Genomic DNA, 25,170 nt, shown 5'->3' with positions numbered 1-25,170 from the left:
TTCTCGTCAACAGATTAGGAGTAAAAATTGTATGTTGTGATTTTTGAAGGAAGTTGTATTACAATCCATTCTCCTAATAAAGAGCTTCAAAACAGGATCCAACTGGCAGCCTAGTACATCAGCTTGGTGGCAGCATGGCCTGCAGCTTATTGAGGGAGCCCGTAGCTAACTGGCTAGCTACAGAGGAATGCAGGAGTGGGAATAGGGAAAGTTATTCACCAGGAATAGTACAAGCTACTACTGTTCCAGATCCAACAGCCCAGAAAAGTGATCCTTACCAAACCAAGGCATAACCCTTTCAACCTTAAAGAGATAGGAAACTGTTATGAGACATTCTGAGCACCTCCATTAATAAATGTTCAAGTTTTCCCATTACAGTGTAGGTTAAAGGTAAAGGGACCCCTGACAGTTGCGAACAACTCTGGGGTTGCGGCGCTCATCCCACTTTACAAGCCTCGGGAGCCATTGTTTGTCCATTCCGCAGTTTTTCCGGGTCATGTGGCCAGCATGACTAATCCACTTCTGGCGCAACGGAACACCGACACCAGAGCAGCGCATGGAAACACTCTTTACCTTCCCGCCGGAGTGATACCTATTTATCTACTTGCAGTTTTTGACGTGCTTTCAAACTGCTAGGTTGGGAGCAGGGACTGAGCAATGGGAGCTCACCCCATCACAGGGATTCAAACCACTGACCTTTTGATTAGGAAGCCCAAGGCTCAGTGGTTTAGACCACAGCACCACCCACATCCCCTACAGAGTGTAGGTTACATACTTCTAAAGGTAGGTCACTTTTTTTTAGGTGGGAACCTAGAAAACTGATGAAAACAGTGTGCCTCTATATGGAATACCCTTCTTAGCAAGAGTGATCCTTCCCAATCAGGATAATTTGCTAAAGGTTCCTGACTTTTTAAAATTGTATTCATGGGTTGATAGTGAGTGTGTGTGTGTCTGTGTCGCGTGCACGCAGTTTACTGCTGAAACACAAAGTTAGATAGTCACTCCAAAGCAGTCCTTCAAGAAGCCTGCACTAGAAACAGTGATTTAAAATTACCACCTTTTGCATTCAACACGTCTATGCATGAGTCAAATGGCATTTGACTGAAATGAGGACATACTGCAAAAAGTAACCAATATTTTAATTATGCACAAACGCAAAATTATGTTCCAAAAAATAACCACAATAAATTAACCATGTAGGAATGTAGAAAGGGTTTGCCTTTCTGAATTAAGATGATTTAAAACTTGGGGGGGGGGGGAAATAATTTGCTGTACTCTTAGTAAGGCAGGAAGCATAATATACACCTATAGCCCAGTCAGTTTGGTGCCACGTTCACTCTCAAAACATAGAAAGTACATACAAAGATAAAGGTGAAAGAAAATAACTAGGTCCTCAAACTTTTGTTTCACTTCTTAAAGTCACAGTGGAGACCCATCACAAGTTTGCCAGAGCACTGGAGATTGCAGTACTACTTAATTTTCCCCTTAAGGTAAGACAGTAAAAGAAAATGAGGATTCAGTACGTATCTGTTGCAATGTTTATGCTAGAAATGCATGTACAACAGGAAAGAAACATTAACATCCAAAAATGAAAGCCAGGGAGAGGAAGAGAAATAATAATAAAAAAAAGGCAAGCCTAGTTTACAAACCAGATAGTTTTAAGAAACTAAAGCTTAAGCCATCCTGTCACACAGTGGAACTACGTTTTTGAGCCTCTTAAATATGCTGTCCCATACCACACCTGTATACTGCATATCACCGAGACGAATATGTGGGATAATTGAAATCCAGTTAAGGGTACTCAAGTTCCACTGCAGTTTATGATGCTTAGATGTGTCAGTAGAGCTCAGTTCTTAAAGTGCATTGAGACTGTGAAATGTTAACCTGTACTTTTTTTTTAATCGTTGTAATACGATGAACAAATTTCAACTACTTGGGAGCCAGCTTATTTGCTTTTTCATGCACTGATACCAAGCCATCTTCACATCTCTTCCATGCTTCGCTTGATGGCCTCTTGAAAAGCTGCATCTTCCTCTGCATCTGAATTAAAGAAGCAGGACTTAAAATTGCAAAACAAATGCATAGCTGAAATACTGACTCAAGCAAGAAATGGCTACCGCTTCCTAATCAGTGGTTGCAAAAAGGTCAGACCCCTGGGTCCATCTAGCTCAGCTGTGGCTACGCTGACTGGCAGTAGCTCCTCCAGGGTTTCACCTGGAGAGAGAGCCAGTGTGGTGTAGTGGTTAAGAGTGGTGGACTTGTAATCTGGTGAACCGGGTTCGCTTCCCCGCTCCTCCACATGCAGCTGCTGGGTGCCCTTGGGCCAGTCACACTTCTCTGAAGTCTCTCAGCCCCACTCACCTCACAGAGTGTTTGTTGTGGGGGAGGAAGGGAAAGGAGAATGTTAGCCGCTTTGAGACTCCTTCGGGTAGTGATAAAGCGGGATATCAAATCCAAACTCTTCTTCTTCTTCACAAAGGAGTCTCAAATTTACGTTGAGAAGCCAGCGACTGAACCTGGAAACTTCTGCATGTAAACCAAGTGCTCTACCACTTTTATTCATTTATTTATTTATTAAATTTGTATGCTGCCATGTAGATCTCAGACAACACCAAGCCATGCTCCTTCCTAAAGCAAGTTCTAACTTTTTAAAATGTTTGTTCACATAGCTGGCAGCTACCAGATGTTAGCCTCTGGGGGTATGCAGGATGGCTAGCAGGCGCAAATGGTTTATGCAACCTGTATAAAACAGTATCTCCTCCGCTAGGAACTATACACAAGGCTGTCACAATGTGCACGATCCCGACAGCTCTAGAAAAACAGCTCACACAATTGCGGGGGCCACATATATGCCCCCGCACACAAAGGTGCTGGTTCATACAACCATTGCCTCCGTAAGATCCTCGGTTGTATCATGACTTTGCAGGCAACCCGGCTCACTCCTCTGAAGGCCAACATGCAAGCACTGTATTAACTGGACCTAAATCCATATCCCAAATGGTAAGCAAAGGCCCATTTTATGGATAGTCCTTTCTCTTGTTATAGCTACTTTTCTCTGTCACAGTGCCTGTACAGGAATATGCACATATAGTAGGGAAAAAAGCTTTCTAGGCTATTCCTTGTTTGATAATATTGCCAAATCTAATTTTCTACGGCCACTTCATCTCTTGAATAAGCATCTTGTAGCCAAATTAACATACCGTTTTGGTCCTTTGTTACTTCTGAAACCTGCTCCACTGCCATTCGAGTATCTATCACTTCATTTTCTGTAAAAAAGACACACACAGAACTAACTATGCAATACCACAGCTCTCACAACTAGCTTTCCTCTTCAGAGTTTTGTTGATTGGTAAAACCTGGCTGTCATAACTTTTCCTTCCTCGCTTCAAAACCCAGTACCCTCAAACAGTGTGCAACATATAACCAAAACAGAGGTTTATCTTCACACCCACACTGAGCTAGTTTAGCAATATGGATGGTAAAGAAATTGGGAATGCATTCCCATTAGTGCAATGTCCTTTGAAAGCCACCATTCAACTTGATTTCCATGTAGTTAAAGAACATGAGATCCATGCCAACACTCAACTGCAAGTTCATATTATTTTACAGAACTGAACATGCAACAAAACAGATGAAACCGGCATGTGGCTTTCATACTTTAACCCCCATAACAATTGCACAAAACAACAAACAGGGAAGACTCAAATTATAAGCTTTTCAACAACAGTGATGCATTTTTACAAAGTACATCAACAACAGAGATGTATATCATAAAGAGACCCCTGAACCCTCTAAAATCGTAATTCAAGATATTCTGTACAGGCAGGACTAGTATAATTTGATCTCCAGGGTGCTGCACCTGAACTCAAAAAAATGGTTTAAATGAAGCTCCTGTTGGCTTTCTGTGAACCAGAACTAAATCCCTAAACATAAGATCTTGCAGTGCACAGCTTTAGACTTTTCCTTTGCAGGTTAGGAATGAGCTATGCTGCAGCAACTTCCATGCTGCAACAGGGGGATGCAACTGTCTTGAATTCCCACTGATCTTCCAAGACAAAACTGCTTCAGAACAAGTGATTAAATAATAAGGAGCGTTGAAGACAATGTTGAGGTTGGTGTGCCACTGCTTCAAATCTAAAATGAGGCAACAGTTACTTATTTTGCACAGTAAGCCATTGTAGGAAGAAGTGGGAGCGAGGACTCTGGGATTAGCTCTAGCGCCTAAATTTACCTCGACCCCAGGAACTGTTTCTCAGAGCAAAATATGAGCCAAAATCTTACGCATTATGTAGCAAATTGTGAACTCTGCATTGGTTTGCTCTGCATAGCAATACCCAAAGCCCAACAACCACCTGGTGCTTCAGAAGTGCTGTGCAAAGTACATTGAAAGTCCTGTGCTCAGAACTTTCCAAGTGCCAAGTAGAGGGCTTTCAAGGCCCTTGTGCCGTGCCTTCTACAGCAATGGCAACATGATGTTTGTCGAATATTTGGGAAGCACTGCACTGTGACAGGTGCCAATCACAGGACTTCATCGTGTCACATGATTGACTGGCAGGTGAGGGGTCCAGTACACCTGTCCATGCTGGCTCGCCAGTAGTGGGGCAAGATAAAAGATCTGGCCTGTTGGGCCAAAAGCCTCCCCCATTCCTGTCATAGGCTGTTCCTTAAACAGAGCATAAACACACTGCTCACTAACAGGCTTTATATTCTTTATTTTGCCTCCATTACTCTTTTGCTTCCTAGTGACTGGCCCTTACTGTAGAGCCCCTGCAAACTAGTTCAACTAAACTAAGTTACAAGTGGACCAAGTGTGATATATTGATGGAGAATTATTCATAAAGCAGTACAGTAAGTGAACAGGTTGCCTCTCCTCGCCTCAATCCTGGAAGTAGCTTCCACCAGGCAATGCGTGCCTAGGCTGTATATATAAATGTATTAGAAAGGATACCTTTGGCTGTATCAGAAATGCTGTTCAATAAGGCATACATCATATCAGCATCAATCTTATGAGGATCTAGAATGCGAGTTGTCCGCTGAGTCATCTTAAGCTGATCCTCAAGCTCTAGAAAGCTTTTGTCTCCCGAAAGAATAGTGAAAGGAATATGCTTTGGTAGATGCTCATCCAGGCGGCCAACCTATGGAACAAAACATGAATTATGCGAGGCAGAGAGACAATGGGCATACAATTTCTTTAGTGAGAGGATTTCAGATTGTGTAGGTAGACAAGATTGAACATTCTTTAGCCCAAACATTGTAAAACACATTGTTGTGCATGTGGTTTTTTACAATCAAGAGGTATATACGTTTTCTGAAATAATTTTTTTATATATTTGCACTGTGATAGGATTCTCGGTGAATGCCAGCAACTGACACCCTAACGCAAAATATTTCCTTTGCATCTTATCACAGCACAGGTGCGTGAAAACTTACATGCACACAGATTGCAAAGTCAGCAGCCTCTCTCCTTGTACCACAGTGTGGATGGAGGAAGAAACACCCAATCTTGTTAAGGTAGTTAAAAATCTTGCAGTTCACAGGTGGCTTCCAGTTGTTGTGCCCACCTAAGCAGTAAACCAGAAGACAGCCACTGTTAAGAGATTCGAGGCACTAGACAAGGGAATAGACAGTTACTTTTTAAAAGTGTGTGTGTGTGTGTGTGTGTGTGTGTGTGTGTGTGTGTGTGTGTATACATATATATATATAAATATATATATAAATAAATGAAAAACACAAACCCTGTGAAATACTAATTATGTTTCTGAGAAGCGGGTAATCTAAATTGCACATGGTTGATATATGCAATGTACTATACATGCTCCAGCTTTGTAACTTTTGCTAATTTGTGCGGCAAAACATGCTCCCATAGTAATGGGCAAAGGACTGAGCTACGCCTAACATCATAAAAGGTGGTCGATCCTCATTTCAACTGTTTTCAGGTAGACATCACTTACAACATTTTTACTACAGTTATACCTTGGGATGAATACGCTTCGGTTTAAGCATTTTCGGGTTGCACTCTGCGGTGACCCAGAAGTAACGGAGCGTGTTACTTCTGGGTTTTGCCACGCGCGCAGAGCATCAAAATGACGTCACGTGCATGCGCAGAAGCGCCAAAACGTGACCTGCACACACGCAGACACAGGTTACGTTTGCTTCGGGATGCGAATGGGGCTCCGGAATGGATCCCGTTTGCATCCCGAGGTACCACTGTAAATGCAGACAAATGCAGCATCCAGTGGGTGTTAAACTGATACCTAAATTAACACAATGTGGGGGACCATTGGATCTGTGCTGGGAAGTGGTTCAACAGACAAGGTGCTGCTATTAAAGTGACCCTGCTGTGTGCAGGGACCTCCTGAATCATACTCATTGGGGGGGTTATAGCAAGCAAGGCCTCCGCCACAGATCTCAAGAACTTGGGTTTGACCGATTCTGGGGGAAGCACTTCAAGTACTTGTCAAATATGTCCTTCAGGGCTTAATATCCCAGTATTAACACACCTTGCCTGAATTAGGAATGCTATATGCCATGAACTTGCGTAAATGTATGCTGCTACATTTGTAGATTATCTGACTCACATGTGCTATACAGTGTGCATCAAGGGAAAGTTTGCATTGCCAACGAGTTCCTTACCTTGAAAACCCCAGATAAAAGTTCCTTGGTTAAGGGTAGCAGGCAACTGATGGAAAAGGTTTCCCCAGTTATCCAAATCCATCATAATAATATGAGTCATAGTACACAAGTAATCAAGATCAGGTAGATCTCTGTCATCTAGATAGTCGGGTGGAAGGGAAGAAGAGGGAAGCATAACAAACATTATATGGATTCCTCAGCTGTAGAAATCTGTACTTCAGAAAAATTCAAAACAAAGAACATTAAATTCTTTAAAAATTCATTGCAATTTAAGTAATTCATATGTACTCAATAGGGTACCTCCTTCAGCAAATTTATACTAAATTCAACATTTTTCATTATGAGGTTCTGCTTGTTTTTATGCAGCTTGCATTTGGTTTTAGATGATTACTTGCTCAAATGTAATTGTAAACAGTGGGGAGGAAAACAGACAAATACAGAAGGGCTCTCAGGTGCTGGGAAAATTATTTACAAAACAATGCCACAATACAAGTCTAATGAATAAAATGAATTTCCACACAGCACCTTAGATTTTACTGTCCTGTAGTCATTTCACAATTACAGTATCAATAATCGCATTCTTTTCCTTCAAAAACCACTACCAAAAATCTTCTAAGCCTTTCTTATTCACATGGCTAGAAAAATTGTCATTAGTGACGTAGAATGGGTGCAAGACTAAATACATGTACCACTATGGGAACAATTATATAAGCAGAGTTTGCCGAGGCTATGAAATGCTAGATGTTCAGTTTAACCAAGGGCTCGCCAACATTTCCGTTTCCCCCCCACCCAGAAAACCTGTGGTTTACTACTGAATCAAACCAAACATCAATTGGGTTTTGTGAGCGACAAGTGGAAAACCTCCTGGACCCGTGCTTTCCAGGCACAGGGCAAGCGAAGTGTTGACAAGCCCCAACTGTTCTGCAAGGTTCTCTCAGCAGCCATATTTGTTTGGGCATCCAAAGTATACAATGGTTTCTACCTACCTAGACCAAGCCCTTCAGAATGTGGCTTCTTAACTTGCTCCTCGGGTAGCTCTCCTGGCCGCCTCTTATCTGAAGCACTTGCTGCAGTCTTGTCTTCCAAAAGCATTAGGTTTTCAGGCTTTTTGTCTACACAGGATCCACCGGGGGAAATCTGGAAGACGTCACTTCCTGCTTGAGTTGGGGCTAGCTGGGGCTTTTGTGGGAAGCAGTGCTTGCTGTGAAAGTGCTGGTGGGCAATTCCAATATCGTTGAAGTTTTTGTTGCACGCTCCACACCTCACAATGTACAATTCTTGGTCAGGTTTTTGCTCCGAGTGTGTCATGAGATGAGCCATCACGTCAGCAAAGCTCTGCGCTGTTGAGGAGCACAAGGTGCAGCGGAACCACAAGTTGCCCTTCTCCAGCAAGGCCTTCTGGCACCTCTTGTAATCTGCCTTCCTGTTCTCTTTGCTAAAGTATTTCTCCCGACAACCACAGCTCAGACGCTTGCTCTCTTCTACTATTTCGGTACTCTTGATCGATGTCCCCGCTTCCTCAGACACGCATATGTAATCTGTACTATGGAAGCCCTTGAAGTGAAGCAAGAACTTCTCCTCGGCATCAAAAAACAGGTCACCACAAAAGCCACAGAAGTATTTGACCTTTATGACACCGTTATGCTTATCCTGGCAGTGTCGATGGAAAGTTTCGTTCTTCCGGAATGTCATTTTGCACAAGTCACAGCTGTACCTGTGGAAGTGGTGGCTCTCTAATGACACACAGTGCTGCTTCACGCTGTCTTCAGAGTCAAAGAGCTCCTCGCACATGCAGCACTGCCATTGGTGAGACATTGACACATCCATGGGGCTCAAAGGTGGAGACTGCTCCATAGGGCTAGGAGTTCGGTCTCTCTGTTCAAGTGAACTACCGTACAGTGCACCAGAAGATGCTGTAGCATCCTCAGCTGTAGCATCCTCAGCAGCAGGAGCAGCAGTATCCTCACGGTAAAAGCTGTGCACACCATGATATTCTGTCACATGGGCCTTAACATCATCTACTTTCTGAAGAGCTACACTGCAAACCTGACACCAGAAGACGAAATTAGTCAAGTGAGCTCCTCCATGGAACCGGCTCATGTGCAAACGGATAACGCTTGCATTTTCCGCAAGCTTGCCGCACACTGCACATTTGCGGCAGATTCTGTTCTCGGAAAAAATGTGGTTTTCTACCAGCTCCTCAGAAGGAAATGCCAGCTCGCACTGACACACCCAGGTTTTGATGGCTGGAGCACTGCTAACCTCTTGGCTTCTGCCTTCCGAATCCTTTATTCGTTTTGAAACCGTTTCCCTCTCATCGCCAACAGATTCAATCGAGTCCGAAGGTCTCTTCAGAGGAGAAGATTTTAAAAAGCTGCTATTCTTCTGGAGATGAGAGGCACTTTTATTCCTTTCATTGACATGGCATACTGTCAAGATGGATTCTTCCATCGTGGTGAATACTTTAACCTTGTGTAGAGTTTTGGAAGTATGCTGACGGATATGGGTGTCGTTGATAAACAGCTCGCTACAGGTGTGACAGAAACCTTTGGCTTTAAATACTTCGGCGACTTGGCAGATGCGCTTCTTTGACAGAGTCACTGGGCCGGCATCACGACAACGAGTTCTAAAATGGGAAAGGACATTGTGATACCTACTTAGCTGTGCATTACCAAAAAAATAAAATAAAAATCAGTATGCGCTAAAAAAACCCCCATTCACACGCTAAACATTATTTTTGGATATTTGCTTAGTTGGGCCCAGATAAGTTTCCAAGGTTAGCAGCCTTCCAAACAAACAGGGGATGAGTGACACTAGGCCACTGCCAGTCATTGCCTCCTAAATCTGCCTCTTCTGCAGTGACAATGGCCCAGATACCAGACAGAGCCCTTTAAAGCCAAGACTGGCAGCTGGTAGAAGCACAGGATTCTGTCTTCTCAGCCCAGGGGTAAGGTATCTTAGGCCCTCCAGGTCTCACTATCTGGCCCCTTGGACTCTCCCCAGACCACATGCCTGACCAGCAGTGCTTCAGACCCTACTGGGGTGTTTTTGCCCCACTTGAATGTGTCATTGAACTCTGATCAGGCCTCTTGGGTTGCCTGGCTAGAGAAGGATGTGTGAGCGTGGGTAGGAACAAGTTCACTGTACAAGTGTAATGCTTGATATTCATTCCTCTGCCCACTTTTGCCTCTGGCTCCACTTGCTACTGGCATGTTGCCTCGAGAAGGGAAGGCTGCTCTTGGGCTGAAAGATTCCCTACCTCTTTTCTAGGCCTTTAAGGACAGGAATGTGCAGACAACAACTTAGGGACACAGCGAAGACAGTTCAGCACTATGATTAACATTATTTATCAAATTTGCATGCCGTCCCTCATCCACAGATCTCAGGGATGGTTCGCAACGTAAAATTATATATATATGTATATATATATATGTGTGTGTGTGTGTATCTCTGTATATATATATGAAACAAAAAACAAACCAATAACATCCTCTCCCACAACACATTCAGAAGGGCATCAGATGTCAATCAGCCAAAGGCCTGGGAGAAGAGGAATATTTTTTGCCTGATGTCTAAAGATATGTAATGAAGGCACCAGGCAACACTCCCTGGGGAGAGCATTCCACAAGTGGGAAGCCACAGCAGAAAGGCCTGTTTTTGTGTTGCTGCTCTCCAGACCTCTCACTGAGGAGGCACACGGAGAAGGGCCTCAGATGATGACCTCAGGGTCTGGGTAGGCTCATATGGAGAAAGGCGGTCCTTGAGGTCTTGAGCCGTTTAAGGCTTTATATGTCAAAACCAGCACTCTGAATTGGGCCCAGAAACTAATGGCAGCCGGTGCAGTCAGGCCAGGGCTGGTGTAATGTGCTCAAACCAGTGAGCAACCTGGCCGCCAAATTCTGCACCGGCTGAAGTTTCCGAACCGTCTTCAGAGGCAGCCCTACGTACAGCATGTTGCAGTGATCTAACCTGGAGGTTACCAGAGCATAGGCGACAGTAGTTAGGCTGTCCCTGTCCAGCTGGGCCATCAGCCAAAGTTGATGGAAGGGACTCTGGGCCACTGAGGCTACTTTTTTAGTCTTTGTTCCCATGCTTAACATGCACGGGGAAAGAACGCATACATGTCAGAACTGAAAGTAGGCTTGTTGCCCAACGAACGTTTAAAGGAGAAACAGAGAAAGCAGTCCCATTCTACAAGCAGGAAGGCTCTTGTCAGACCTGAAGTGTGCCGTTAGCTCCACATGAGAACGCAACACCTGATGGCAAGACGTGCACTTCACTTGGAATGGGATTTCTTTGCACAAGGAGATCAGAAGATTCTTTGCATAGGTTGGGAACGGCAAAGGTTGTGGTTGTGTTGCTTTGTCTGCAACGGAATGCACAGAGTTATTTGTATCACTGAGTCAGAAAGGACCAGACATTATTCACTTCCCAAAAGGAAGGCCACCCACATGCTGGTGTCCCCCTCCTCCAACGCAGACACGAGTACAGCACCAGAGAAGGGTGGCGCACAGCAAGAATGGCCCGGTGGCATCTTGGCCACATCACACTAGAGCAGTGATGCTCCACCAATCCTAACCATCTGCAGACCAGAGTTGGGAATCCAACAACATAGATTCTAGACGGCCACAGGTTCCCTGTCCCTTGACTTAAGGGTTTGTTGCAACCTGTTGTCCATTTCCAGTCAGTCAACATACAAAACTTACTTCGAGGGACAACTAGGTGGTACAAAGAGAAGAATCAAAAGTTACAAATGATTCAAGTAAGAGAATCATGTCAACAATGCACCAAAACCAGGCAGTTAAGAACGAGCTAACAAACATCACTTGGTTCCTGAGAAATGTCACACACTCAAGAGTCAAATCTGAGTATTTTTAAGAAGTTTTGCAAGAGTGATGTTTTTGGTTCTACTATGCTTAGACTGGTCAGGACAGGAGTGCAGGGACAATTTTTTTTAAAGCTGTTTAGTTACTTTGCACTCGTTTCAAAATTTATTAGCTGCCAGGAGGAAGGGCAAAACTAATATACTTTGATATAACCTGAGAAACCAAATTACAGAAAGCTACCCATCATATGGCTGTACCCAGAAATATCCTAAATTTTAAGCAGTACCATATATATTTTATGGACCTTGCATACTAGAGGGAACAATACTATACACCTCAGCCACACTATAGAGGACAGTCATTGCTCCGGGAAAAAACCCTTCCCTGGCAACGTTCTCAATATATATATATTTCCTTGTTTTATCAGACTAGCAAAAGTAGCTAAATCAAATTGTGCTATATATTAGCTTCAGGTTGTTTTCTGTCCAATATAAGCCACATTATGTTTTACATTTTAATTACCTTGCATGAGCAACACAGGAAATTGTTTATAACCTTGAAAGTCTGATCTGACCTGCCAAATCTTTTTACTTGAAATATTCAATAAGGACAAAACCCATATTAGCTTACAGAGTCTGGGAAGAATTTGCATCGGCAGCAATACACAAGGAAGTGGGGAATGAAGGCATTCTAGAAAGCAGATTGGAGCTAAGGACACTTCCTTAAAGTAACTATCATCTTGATTAAGATGATAATGTTACTTTAAGGAAGTGATGTAAATTTTAATGTATTTTACCACATCCCCCCTCAAATCATGCAGTATCCAGTCATTTCAGATAGAAAAATATATACATTTCAAAAGAGACATACCACTGAGTTTAAAAGCCTGAGAGAAGTGATTCTTTTCAGACATATGCTGCAGACACTCATCTCTCATGCTAAAAAGGAGAAAGCAACATGGACATGCAAAGCACTGAATATGCTGAGGAGGGTATTTCTTTTCATGGCCATCACCTTCACTTGCCTTGAGGGGGTGGGAAGAAACAAAACAATAAAACAATTTTAGACAAACGGGAGAACATTTGTTTTCCAACATTATGAAGAACATTTTCTATAAGATGCTATGGAAATTTGCTCTTAATACTAAAAGCATATCTCAAAATATATCAACTAATACCTGCTCCATTTATGAGCCACAACCACCTACAAGCAGCAGATTTTTTTTTCCTGGATTTGAAAAATTATCAAAAACCAAACCTGAGCAGTAAAATCCCTGCAAAGATTCGTGTACAAGTTTATGAAATGGGACTCTTCTGAGGGGAGATTCCCCCCCCCCCCCGCTACTTTTGTGAAAACATGCATTTCCTTAAATTCTTGCCTTAGAAGAAACGTGCTCATTATATAGCTGAGACGTGGGGAATCTTCTGTTGCAGACTATGCAGGCAAATGCATCAGCTGGACATCCATGTAGTGTAATTGATGGATCGCATGGAGAATGATCAAACCTAAGGAAATAAATTTGCATGATTAAATAATAGATAAGAACAATAAGAAAACCTTTAGAGGTTGCCCATTACAACAACAGGTTTAGAAAAAAAAACCTGTTTAGTAAAACATGTGAAGTCTGAATATACTTGCAAAACTGAACATTTCCTGGCATCTAGAAGCATAAAATTTCTGCAGAGCAACTATCAGTGCACTGCACATTTGAGACTACCTGTAAGATACCGTGTCCCATGTTCAGGCAGTCTAGCAACCTATTTCCTGATCAAACTAAAAAACTCGTACCTCTGAAGGTGGCCCAGGAGAAGATGCCTGTTGTCAAATTTTCTGTAGCAATGCATTATTGGGCATAAAATTGATTTACTATCAGATTGTATTTGGTCTGATCTCTGAGGTAATGCTCTCCTTCCAGAGTTTACAGTGCCTGGCTTGAGACCTACAACATGAAACAAAAATACTTAATACATCATGTAGTTGATGCTCGAAGACAGGTTAGAAAATAGATCACACTGCTGTAACGTCACACCGCTTTTGTTTAAAACGCATGAGACTGACTATACTGCCCTCACTAAAGCTTTCCCTCGTTTTTCATCCAGCACAAAACTCGACTCATGAATATGTGAACCTCAAGGAAAGGAAAGAACACAGCAACAAACCCAATCCTGACACTGGGCTAACAGGAGGCCTGTCACCCCAATCCAAAGGAATCTGCCAGCACGGATGAATGAGGTGAGCAGTGGCTGAGTGGTTCACGTAAGATGTGGCTATGGATGCCTCATTCCTAGGTTGGCTTGTTCCACATGATGAAACTTACCAGAGCTAAGAAAGACTAAGGTGGATAGGCAGGTCTACACAGGGAAAAAAGGCTCTGAAGAACAAGCCTGCCAAACACCCCCCCATAGCCCTGCTGCTAAAGATTATTTAGCTGTAGGCACAGTGAGTGGAGCTTGGGCTCCTCATCTGCAGTGCTTTGCACATCCAGAAAGTGCTATGTAAGCAATTAGCTGCCCCAGGCTCTTCTAGGAGGAAAGATAGGACATACTTCTTAATATATCAAATGTACTAAGCTACAGCATATCCTTAAAGCAGTGACGGGGAACTTGCAACTCTCCAGTTGCAACTCTCCAGGGAGACGATGGGAGCTGTAGTCTAGCAACAGCTGGAGAGCCAAAACTTCCCCATCACTGTATGGAAGAGAAGGATGAAGCTCAAACACCTCCCATGTTTCTCCTGTGAAGGCTACCCATACCTTGCTTACTCCTCTACATGTGTCTGAAAGGGAGAAGCGACTGACTGTAACTAAGGTAGAACTATTCACCCGGAAGAGCTGTGCATCCCTCTGAATGGTGAAACAACGGTACCAATACATTACCTGGCATTTTCAGCCACTGGTTCACGCACTGCCTTGCTGCTTCTGTGTCACTATGTCCCTGGATAAATTCCAGCTCTTGCAGTCCGTGAGCATGTTGCAAATCCAGTTTTTCCTAATGGTACCAGCAGCCGGAAGACAGCGTGTGCAATTAGTTGCACTGATTTACCACCAATACGAAAAGCATTTATACACATACAAGCTCAAAGCATTCACTGTACTGACTGGCAGCGGCTCTCCAGAGTTTCAGACAAGGTGCCTCTCTCAACCCCACCTAGAGATGCCCAAGACTGTATCTGGCACTTTCTGCATGGAAAGCAGATCCACCACTGAACTACAGCTTTGCCAGTTCCTCAACAAGGTACCGTATTTTTCCGTGTATAACACGCCCCTGTGTATAAGACAACCCTTATTTTTGGGGGACTCCAAATTAAGAAAATGGGGGGGGTTGCCCACAGTTGTTGAGCTTTTTTTGGGGGGGTTGTGATAATCACTCACCCGCGTGACCAACGCTGCTAGTCACACGCGTCGACAAAGCCAACAATTGTCTGCCCGCTCGCCGCCAGCAGCCAACTGCCCGCCATATTGATGCAGCGGCAGCCAATCAACAGCAGCCTTTGACGCAGCCACCAATCACCCTCCAAATCACCACTTACAATCTCCTGCTCGCGGCTGCAATCAAACGCTCGTCCCCCCCTCTGCACTATCAATGTATAAGACAACCCCCAATTTGGAACATTATTTTAAAATTTTAAAAAAACCAGCATCTTATACACGGAAAACTATGGTATATGTTGAATGCCCTTTTTGTAACAATCTTAGAAACAACTACACCCACCCATTGTTAAGATCACAGAAGGGAAGGCCGTCTCTTGCAAAGACCTGTTTTCTTTTGTCTGATGTAAAGAAGTATATATCCTTCGGAACACCCACATTTCTTACTAAGGCTCTACAAACTCATGTAACAAAATCTGAAGGAGGGCATGGGAAATAATTTGTCCTCTAAAGGTTGGGGAGTAGTAGCATTATTATTATTATTATTATTATTATTATTATTATTATTAGTGTAATGGCTGTTTGCTAAAACACAGTAAACTAAATTGAACTTAACTGAACTGAACTACTTCTTTGGTCCAGGCTTCAAATCACAGTTTGACCTCTGCAGTTATTCGTGAGATGAGTAGTTTTATGTATTATAACCACTATCTCTTTGCAGAATCCCCATTAGCCTGTGCTGGCTGAATTTCAATTGTTAGAGAGCGGTCAACACTTGTTTGCCAGAACCTGACCCTAGAACACAAAGTCATTTGGAAAAGGCTACCTTAACAGGCTAGGAAGCCTGCATGCTATATTTAACACAATGATTAACAGCAAAAAACATGGACAGATTTACCCGAGGCAAACGGATACAGTCATATATTCCTAAGCATGCCAACTTCCTATCTTTAAAGCCTCAGGCTTCATAGGTGCAGAGGAAATGCTGGAAAACAGGACCACAAGGTCCACCCTCATTAGCGCTTTCTGCCACAGCCATCACGACCGCACATGAACCATAGCATGTGGTCATTAAAATAATAAAAAACAGCAACTGATCCAAGTGACTATAAAGTTTCAGAAAGAGTAGAGCACTGAGGGAAACGTGGAAGAGCACAACCTGGCAATGTACTACATAAACAAATGTACAGTAGTTACTGAGAGGCTGAACTCATGGGAAGGACTAATGAGTACCGGTGGACACAATGTTCTAGACTGGACACAATGGCAGCATGAAACCAGGTTCAAGGATTAATGAGGAAGGGTGCTTACCAAGATATTTTGGAACCAGAAGAGAAAAATCTAGCTGGAAACATTACCCAACATAGGCCATTTAATCTTTTTTAAAAAAACAAACAATCTCTGCTTTGGAAATAACAGCTGAAGCCAAACAGTGGTTTAAAACCTAGATGATAATCCCTCATTGTTTTTTGTAAAAATAAAAACCATACCTTGAAAGCTTTATTTTTCTCTTCTTTCAGTTGTTTCTCTACCTCTACATGACGTGCCAAGCGGTCTAGTGTGGAAGCAACCTTTTCCTTCTGATAATCGACGTAGTCTTTGCGTTTTGCATTTACCTACAAATGAAGAGAAGTTCTCCCATATTACCATCTGCCACAAATTGCCAGACAATTCAATAGCAACATCTTATCATCCACTACAAAGGGCTGGGGATGGGGGCAATTATTTCAGTCTGCCACCATTTGGAACTTGGGATAAAAGTCTTGGAGGAAATGCATGCTTAAAAGCATCCAAGGCATTTTCTAGACACCAGTCAAGAGAACTCTTCAAACACCTCAGTAAGAGGATGCACACTTTAAGACCATTGCTACACCATCTTCTAACAGACACAAAAATGGGTTCAGATATTATTATTTTTTAAAAAACAACTCTCATTACACTCTTTTTAAAAAAGTATTTATATGCTGTGTTCTGTACTGTTCACATGGCACCTGTCAGGGATACTGGTTTCTTCAACCTCTATACAAAGTGAGGTTTATACAAACACAGGTTTAAGGTATCTATGCTTCTTTAACTTTCAGATGCCATTAATTAACTCACAATGCTTTCAAAAACCTCCTAGCAGCTGTTATAGTCGGTTTAGGTGTAAGATGGATGCAAACATTAAAGACAGTATGACCATTTAATTAAGACAGCTGATTTATTAAAGGGTGTGTACACACACACACACACACACACACACAGAGAGAGAGAGAGAGAGAGAGAGAGAGAGAGAGAGAGAGAGAGACTGGGAATTTAGTGTTTGTTGACAATTTCTGAAGATTCAACAAACACCTTTGCTGACATCCGCTTCTAACTGGCTTTAACCTCAGGCCAAATTGCCTAAACTTCCACCCCAGCCAAATGCTCTCACAACTGGGGACAATCCCTAAAACTCCTCTGGTTGTATTCTTGGCTGCTTGGACAGTTTAACCAACTATTAAAATCCACACGAGTCGTGATCTTCTGGTAAGACCTTTGCAGAGGACAGCCTTTTACACCAACTCAAGACACAGGCTCCCTTCCTCTGAAAGGTATTAATAACACACTGGGCATAAATATCCAGTTCCCTCCTCAGTTTTTCTTTAGTCAGAATAAATCTATCTGATCCAGGCCCAGCCTAATAAATTCTCAAAGTGATCATCTGTCTCTCAGAAACTTACATCTGCCATCTGAAGGAAGCCCGCTGCTTTCCTTCAGTCCTTCCTTACTTGGGCTTCCCCAGCTTCTGAGGTTTTACTCTTAGGTAGATGACAACTTACCCTTACCTCACAAAAGCTGTTGCTTAATGCTTTGTTCCCTCAGATGTTGAGGAGGTTGAGGATGTCATACTCAACTTAGTTGCTATATGTCAGAAGGCTCAATACGATGCAATGTAAATTGCACAGAATTGTTAGGTGTTTGAGGGATGGGCCCGATTTAACAACAGCCACTAAGTGTACTTCACAACACCAGCTGCCGGTGACCCTGCTGGCACAGGTTAAGTACTGTACTGAATTAGACATCATGGTTGGGATTCAGCTAATGAGTCCTGTCAGTAGAAATTGTAGGCTTTCTATTCGCTCACCCCTAGTTGGTTCCAGGGGTGTGGAGAACCCCGAAACAATGTACTGGGGTGAGGGGATAATAATTCTTTAGCAAAAGGTTGCCAAGGATAAAAACATTCACAAGGATAAAAACCCATTCACAAGGGTTCAATACAAGCCATCAAAGACCCACATGGAATAAACGTATAAAAACAAAAAGCACAGAGAATGCAAGAAGCTGCTCTTAGTTTCCTCAGGATCTGCAGCTTGAATTTAAATACTGTTTAAAAACTGGATACGATACAGACATATAAAATATTTGCAGTGGTGATAAAGGAACATTTTTTCCAAGCCTTCGCTTCAAATCTTCTAAGTGAGCAGCTACCAGCAAGAAAGTCTTTTTGGAGACGGCCCCCTGCTTACAGAATACCTTCCCGGACAACCTTACCTGGCACCTACACTATGATCATTTATGCAACAGGTAGATTTCCCTGTTGTCTCAAGCCTTCTTATCGCAATCTACTGGATGCTTCAGTTTTTCCATCAATTTTTTTCCTTGCTGTGGTTTATGCTGGTTTTAACTGTTTCAGCTGTTGTGTTCCATTCTGATCTTACATAGAGGGGTTTTTTTGTGTTGTTGGGCTTTCTGCTTTTGTAAGTTATTTAGCTTTTAGTGTTTTTACTTCAAGTTTAAGTTTGTGTTTCATTGCTTCTGTAAACTCCCCAGAGAATTGGTTAGATGTGCAGTATACAAATATAACAGGTAAAGAATAATAAAATCATCTCAAGAACTCTTTTTATAGATAAAATAAGAATATATTTGAACCATATGTACTCCCCTTCAAGTGATACAAACTTAAACAGACAGACAGAATGGAGTAATTCCAAAGAAAACTCTTGTCCAACAATTTTAAACGGCAGGGAACACTCACATTAGAAGAACTGCTACCGTCTTCGTCACCGCTGCTAAGTTCAATGCAGTCCAAGACTGGTCTCAACACAGCTTCCTATGGAAGAGAAAACACAGAATCACAGAATTATAAGGTGGAAGGGACCCAGAGGGTCATCTAGTCCAACCCACTGCAATGCAGGAATCTTGCCCACAGCTATCCCTGGATGGGCTTGAACCACCAACCTTCTGGTTAACAGCCAGACCCACTGAGGATAATGTGTTTACCTTTAACAGTGTTCCCTCCCCCCGCCTTTCTACACATGTCTGCAAAAGTTACAAGATCTAGGAACACAACAAATTGATTGTATATTCGGAAGCATTGCCTTTATAAGTATTATCATTCTTGCCCAATTCAGATACAGTTGTTGCCATACAGTTGAACAGAGTCCAGCTCTAAAACAGACTGCCTACTAACAGACAGCGGCGAAACATCCAACAATCCAGTAAAGCTCTTCTGTTGATGGAAGCCCACCTTCAGAGAAGGACCCAGGCAACAAGTCCTTTATCTCTAGGAACTGCCAATTCAAAACAGGCAGTGGGGAAAACAAAAGAGGGAAGGAAGGAAGGAAGGAAGGAAGGAAGGAAGGAAGGAAGGGGGCAAATGACATTTATTAATTATATGCATTTACAGATAACCATTCACCCCAGGTGATCCATTAGTGTTCAGCTAGTCAAACTGAAGTGTGTCACACAGAATACCATAACCAACACTTCCACCAACATTAACATTTTTGCTTTGGGCAGGGGGGAGGCTGAACCACCAAGAGAGATAAGAGAAATTATTTTCATGTAATTGTTAGAATTCCTGCTCCGTAATTGTTGTCTATCACATGACGGTATATGTTTTGACTCCACAGAGTGGGAAGTGGCGGAGGCAGGATGTTTGTGTTACTGTGTTCTGTGAAGTGGGACTATTGTCCTTTGTTCTTTTTGCTGTCTGATGCTAGAGAGAAAGGGAGCAATGTTGCAGTGCTCTGTGTGTGTTTATATGTAAATAAAGTAGATTAGCCAAAATGCTGAGTTGCTTAGGTCTGTTACGCAAGTTACGCAAACTCTGTGGATCCTTAAGTGTGCCGATGTCTGTTGGCATTGGTCACTGTCGGGCTCAAGAAAGCTTATGAAGCTCCCGAACCATCAACCAGGAGGGAGGGAACATGCCAGTCAGGCATGTGTCTCGGCCAGGGTCCTACTTGAGTGTAGGCTGAACTCCTAACAGTAATGGCTCTCACCGGTAAGCCTTCCCACCGTGGCTTTTTACATGAAGAGCCAATTTGGTGTAACAGATCTGGACTATGACTGGGGAGACCCAGGTTAAAATTCCCACTTAATAACTAAGCTCCCCAGGTGATCTTAGACCAGTCACTATCTAAGTCCTAGTACACCTCACAAGGTTGCTACACAGATTTAAGCGGGGGAAAGCAAAATAAAAACATAATATTAAAGTACTGTACTAGCAGAAGGGAACTTTATAAATTGCTTAGCCTTTGTATGAGAAGAAACACATGCCACCCACTTTTTCAGAATTCCTCATGTTTTCCTAATGAAAAAACAAAACAATATGGACATGGGTCACAAATATAAATTTATCTGTATTTGGGCACTGAAGGAATCTGAATGCACTGCCACTTAATTCAGGATAACTATAAAATGAGACACATGAAACAGATTTATAAGGACAGCTCATTTTCCCCCACATTCCTTGGATATGTGGACAGCGTGCTAAAAAAAAAGGTTTAATTTCAAATCGTTTGTGCTTTATTTTAAAGATTCGCACCCTACCTATCAAATTACCTCCAAGACAATTCAGAACAGATAAAAGTCTTATATCACCATACCTAGCAGCCCTCTGGCCGGTGTTAAAGGCCAGCCTGTTCTTTGGTTTGCTTGTCCTCTGCAGTCCCAGGCAACTGACAGTTGGAGCAGAGTGTTCTGCCTGGTAGGGAGGGGGCAAGCAAGTTCTCTGCTGCTTTCGCCAATGCCTGGGGCTACATTGGTTTCCCTCACAATAGCATTCTTCATGGAAGGTATCACAACACATTTTGATTTATTATTTTACATATTTTCTAATTATAGACCACTTTTCAGACACAGATCTCCAGGATCAGGTTGGAGTAGCCAACAACATGCTCTCCAGATATTGTGGGCTGGAAATATTTGCATGGTCCCAATAAGCCATGGTTTGGCTTGCCTTGATGTGAAAACCAAGCCATTATCTAAACTGCTTTGAGTTATGGATTTAACTGAATAACTTCTTCTGTCTGTCTGAAGTTTCTTTACATCATTTCCCTCTTCTCTCTATGAGTTCAATTGCCGCCAGCATTTCTTAACTCCTTGTTGGGCATTTCAAGGGTTGAAAAAAAGTATTTTAATTTACAAGCTTATACAATGCACATCCAAGGAACTGCCTGTGGCTGTAGAAAATACTATCTGTTTAGTTTCCAAACTGATAGGCACTCAATTGCCCAGGTTTGCTATTAAAGGGAACTATGGTGTTGCTTATAGATTTAAAATAGATATTGTTTACATGCCGGTTTTGTAACTATGTTTGTAATGGCTTTTAGTCAAATACAATAAATGATTGATTGATACTGTTTACATACCCCAACAAACTCAACGTCATCTTCACTTTCCTCTTGTTCAGACGATGCATTCTCAGCTCTTTTAGAAGACACAAGACACTCCATTATCTGAATAGGGAATGGAGAGGAAAACACCTTTACATGTCAGCAATTTGCATAATGATGCAATAAATCAGACCCATCTCTTTGACACTTTATTATTAATTGTGACTGTAGAGAATCTCATATACATGATGCTAAGAAACAGAGTACAAATAATTTATTAAAAGGTTTAATATCAATATTTTGCTTTATATCAATAGCCTGTATTTTGAGCAGAGAACTAAAATAAAATAATGATAAGTTACTTATATGCTACCTAATTATCAAAGTCTCTAATTATCATAACAAAGGGCAACAAGCTACACTATGAGAAAACGCTGCAAACATATTTTGGTTTTGAAGATTACAGGCATATTTTGCAACATGTTCTCAAAAGAATAAGAGGAAAGTGGACGGGACTGCTTTCACTCCTCTGGGCGAGATTAGGCTTTTCTGAACTAGCATGAGACTCTCATTCTCAGAGTGGTGGGTTCGAGCCCTACACTGGACAAAACATTCCTGCATTGCAGGGTTGGATTAGATGACCCCTGTGGCCTTTTCTGACTCTATTTGTAAAAAGTTTTAAACAGAGATTGATATCTCTCTTCAGATGGACAGAGCAATTGCATCACTGTCTGAAATTGCACCATTGTATAAGAATCTTCTATACACGCTTTCTATACTACCTTGCTGTTTTAAGGATTTGCAGAAACAGAGTGAGAGGATGGCCTTTACTGGAGTCCAATTAAACCTAATGCCTTCAGCTGTTTTAGGAAGGTTCAGAAATATGCCATACTCTGAAAACACCTGTCCCTGTGGTTTAAACCAGGTTGAAGATCTCACATATTATGTACCTTATATACTGCATACTGAGGACAATACTTAGTACAAATTTTAGGGAGAGGCCTGCCCGTGAGTCTGCAACTTATCTGCTGGGTTGAGAAGATATAAAACGTGCAGGCTTGACCATTGTATATATTTGCAGTAACTCATGATAAAATTGGTAAAAGGGCATGCTGTGCCGTAGAATCGTGGAGATACAGAATTTTATGTTTGTGTTACATTTCCATTCAGTTAGGTTTTACATAGTTTTATTCAGATATATTCATGTTAGCGTTGCATTTTAGTATTTGTTAAAGGGTATTTGTTAAAGGAAGTTTTCCTCGACCTTTTAAAAGGGCCACGCTATGATCCAACAAGCAATTTTAGCATTGTAAGCTTGTTTATGATGTAACTTCCCTTTAACTCAAGAATTAAACTTCTACTGAGGTCAAACATTCGCTTTACAGTAGGGTCTGAAGACTAGATGCAAATAAAACACATCTGAACAGAACGGGATATATGCACCGATTGCACCTGAAGCAGACCACCACGAAACCTTTGCATGCGCGAACAGTACTAAAAGCGGGCTCATCTATGGCACAGCGCGGGAAGCATGAACCAGGAAGCACAAACCACGAACGTGCCATTTAGAAAAGAACATCTAGAGGGGACGCTAAGAAAAATACATTATCTGACCGGGGGAGGGAGTAGAAGCGGTGACCCAAGAAAATGCTCCAAGTGGGGAGTTATCCGAGTAGCAAGAATATCAGCGAACCAAGGAAACGGTTAGTCAGGAAAACACCACGTTTTCGGGACTAGCATTTTCTTACCCGCGAGGGCTCACTGAAAGAACCGCGGCACTAGGGTGGGTGGCTATGCAAAAGGCCTCCATTCAATGCAACGAAAGCCGACGATGCAAGTGTGGGGAAGAGGCGATTTGCAGGAGAGGGAACAGGCCGGAGAGGCAGCAGGAGGGGCGGGTTACCGAGGGGCAGCCCCAGTTCGCGCAATGCTCACCATCAGGGCACGCGATGACGCCGGCGACGCCTACCTTGCACGCCCAGGCATGCCCAGGCAAGCGACTTGGAGGAAGAGGGCAGGCGCTTCGGAGATCCTCGGCAGACCAGAGGCAGCCCCGCGAACGCCTCCTCGCGCTCTCGAACCGAGCATCCGCGCGGGAACTAGCCCATCGCGCACACCCTTCCTCCCGGCTTCAAACTTTTGCTCAGGGAGGGGGGGCGGGGGGCGGTGCGTGGCTGGGTCGAAAGGGCTGCTGGGAATTGTAGTCCGCTGGTGCTGGTTGGGTGCAGACTCTGAGGATCAGCTGACGACGTGACGCTTGGAATGGTTTCCTCTGGAAAATACAGATATTCTGGGAGAGTATCCATGCAGAACTGAAAAAAATGCTAAAGATCTCTTTCAATAAAAAACCAGAGGCCTACCTCCTGGGAATAACAGATTCGGATATTCCGCATAAGAGGAAGGGTATCTTTTTATATGCGACCGCAGTAGCAAGAGTTCTGATCGCGGCAAAATGGAAGAGTAATGAAATCCCCTCTATACAAGATTGGATCCAAAAGCTGACAGAATATGCCGAATTAGATGGTCTATCAGAAAAAAATAAAAAATAAATCAAAACAGGAATTTGTTTCAAAATGGGAGGTTTTCAAAGAATATCTGAATAATAAATATAGTAGTTTAAATTCTGTTGCAGCATTCGAGGAACTTCAGTAATAGTTGCAAGGTAGATATAACAAATTAGATATATTAAGAAAAAGTTTAATTATGATAAAAGTGTGTATTGGCAATAAGTAATATGATATCGAAATATGGAATAGACAGGAGGTCGCGTCTTTAGTGTTAAGACCAATATATGTTTTATTGTTTGCCAAGAAAATTATGTGTCTATGGTTATTCCTGTGTGTAATTTGGTATTTGTGGTTTTTTTCTTTTTTCTTGCTGTATCAATAAAAATCTTTTTTTTAAAAAAAGGAATGGTTTCCTCTGCTGCTGCAATAGCAGCGTTTCCCTCCCCTGATGGAAGCGCCTACTAATCGCCCTAAAGCATAGAGGAGGCTTGCCATCTTGCATCTTGCACTAACGGATTTCTTACGGGCATGAGCTTTTTAGTGCGGTCATCAAAGCCGGTGCACGAAGCGGCAGGAAAAGGAGGGTGGCGCTTCACCTGACGGAGTGGACTCGATTAGTTTGCGAAAGTTTGCCGTGCTCAGTGGTGTGGCGTGGGTTGTCAGCACCCGGGGCAAGGCAAGTAATTTGCGCCCCCTAACCCGTGGATTTGCGCCCCCTAACCCGTGGATTTGCGCCCCCTAACCCATGGATTTGCCCTAACCCCAGATGTTGCGCCCGGTGCGGCCCGCCCCCCCTGCACCCCCCACGCTACGCCACTGGCCGTGCTGTAATAAATTTCTGATACAGGCTCGGGTTAAAGACCTAAGGCTAATAGGAATTCCTAACCTTGGGCTAAGTCACAGTCTCTAAGCCTAACCTACCTCGCAGGGTTGTGGTGAAGCTGCAATGAAGAGGGGAGAGGGGAACCGTTTGAGCTCCTTGAAGGAAAGGTGGGGGAATGGATGAAATAATAATAGCATGTCTACATATTTGCATGGGGGGGGTGTATGCCATGCAACTAAAAATCGGAAAGTCCTCAGATTGTCAGAATTTTAACAGGTGTATGAGAAGATAAAATCCGCAAAAATCTTTCACTATATTCACACACGTGCGCACACACAGTCTTTTTTTCTGGCTTTGACTACTACAGTGCTGAAAAAATGTAATTCCTTCAAGAGGCTCAAGATGGCGCACATAGAAAGATTTTCCTCCGTGC

The 25,170-nt window shown here is 42.8% G+C and overlaps 1 protein-coding gene and 1 long non-coding RNA gene across 6 annotated transcripts; one reads left to right on the top strand and one right to left on the bottom strand.

Moving 5' to 3' along the window:
* Nucleotides 1-1,122: 1,122 nt before the first annotated feature.
* On the bottom strand, nt 1,123-23,997 carry ZNF451 (zinc finger protein 451). Of its 5 annotated transcripts, XM_083607153.1 has the most exons (16): nt 23,768-23,927; nt 23,377-23,697; nt 21,444-21,530; nt 18,824-18,898; nt 16,317-16,442; nt 14,335-14,446; nt 13,248-13,398; nt 12,838-12,964; nt 12,330-12,483; nt 10,852-10,999; nt 7,620-9,259; nt 6,634-6,771; nt 5,431-5,561; nt 4,949-5,135; nt 3,201-3,266; nt 1,123-2,040 (listed from the first exon to the last, which is right to left on the bottom strand). In XM_083607153.1, exons 3-16 carry the CDS (start codon nt 21,525-21,527, stop codon nt 1,982-1,984), a joined length of 3,198 nt encoding a protein of 1,065 aa, XP_083463279.1. In that variant the 5' UTR covers nt 21,528-21,530; nt 23,377-23,697; nt 23,768-23,927; the 3' UTR covers nt 1,123-1,981. The 5 variants fall into 5 exon arrangements, with proteins under 5 accessions (XP_083463279.1, XP_083463278.1, XP_083463280.1 ...); XM_083607152.1 differs by having other exon boundaries at nt 23,377-23,997; XM_083607154.1 differs by lacking the exon at nt 23,768-23,927 and having other exon boundaries at nt 23,156-23,388.
* On the top strand, nt 20,744-21,626 carry LOC310759825. Its single transcript, XR_014546537.1, has 2 exons — nt 20,744-20,867; nt 21,485-21,626. It is a non-coding gene; the product is annotated as an uncharacterized lncRNA (long non-coding RNA).
* Nucleotides 23,998-25,170: the final 1,173 nt, after the last annotated feature.

This window comes from Podarcis filfolensis, assembly GCF_964270895.1.
Source record: "Podarcis filfolensis genome assembly, chromosome: 3".
In the NCBI taxonomy this organism is placed as follows: domain Eukaryota; kingdom Metazoa; phylum Chordata; class Lepidosauria; order Squamata; family Lacertidae; genus Podarcis; species Podarcis filfolensis.
The sequence above is the reverse complement of the archived record's forward strand: the minus strand, read 5'-3'. Positions and strand labels throughout refer to the sequence as shown.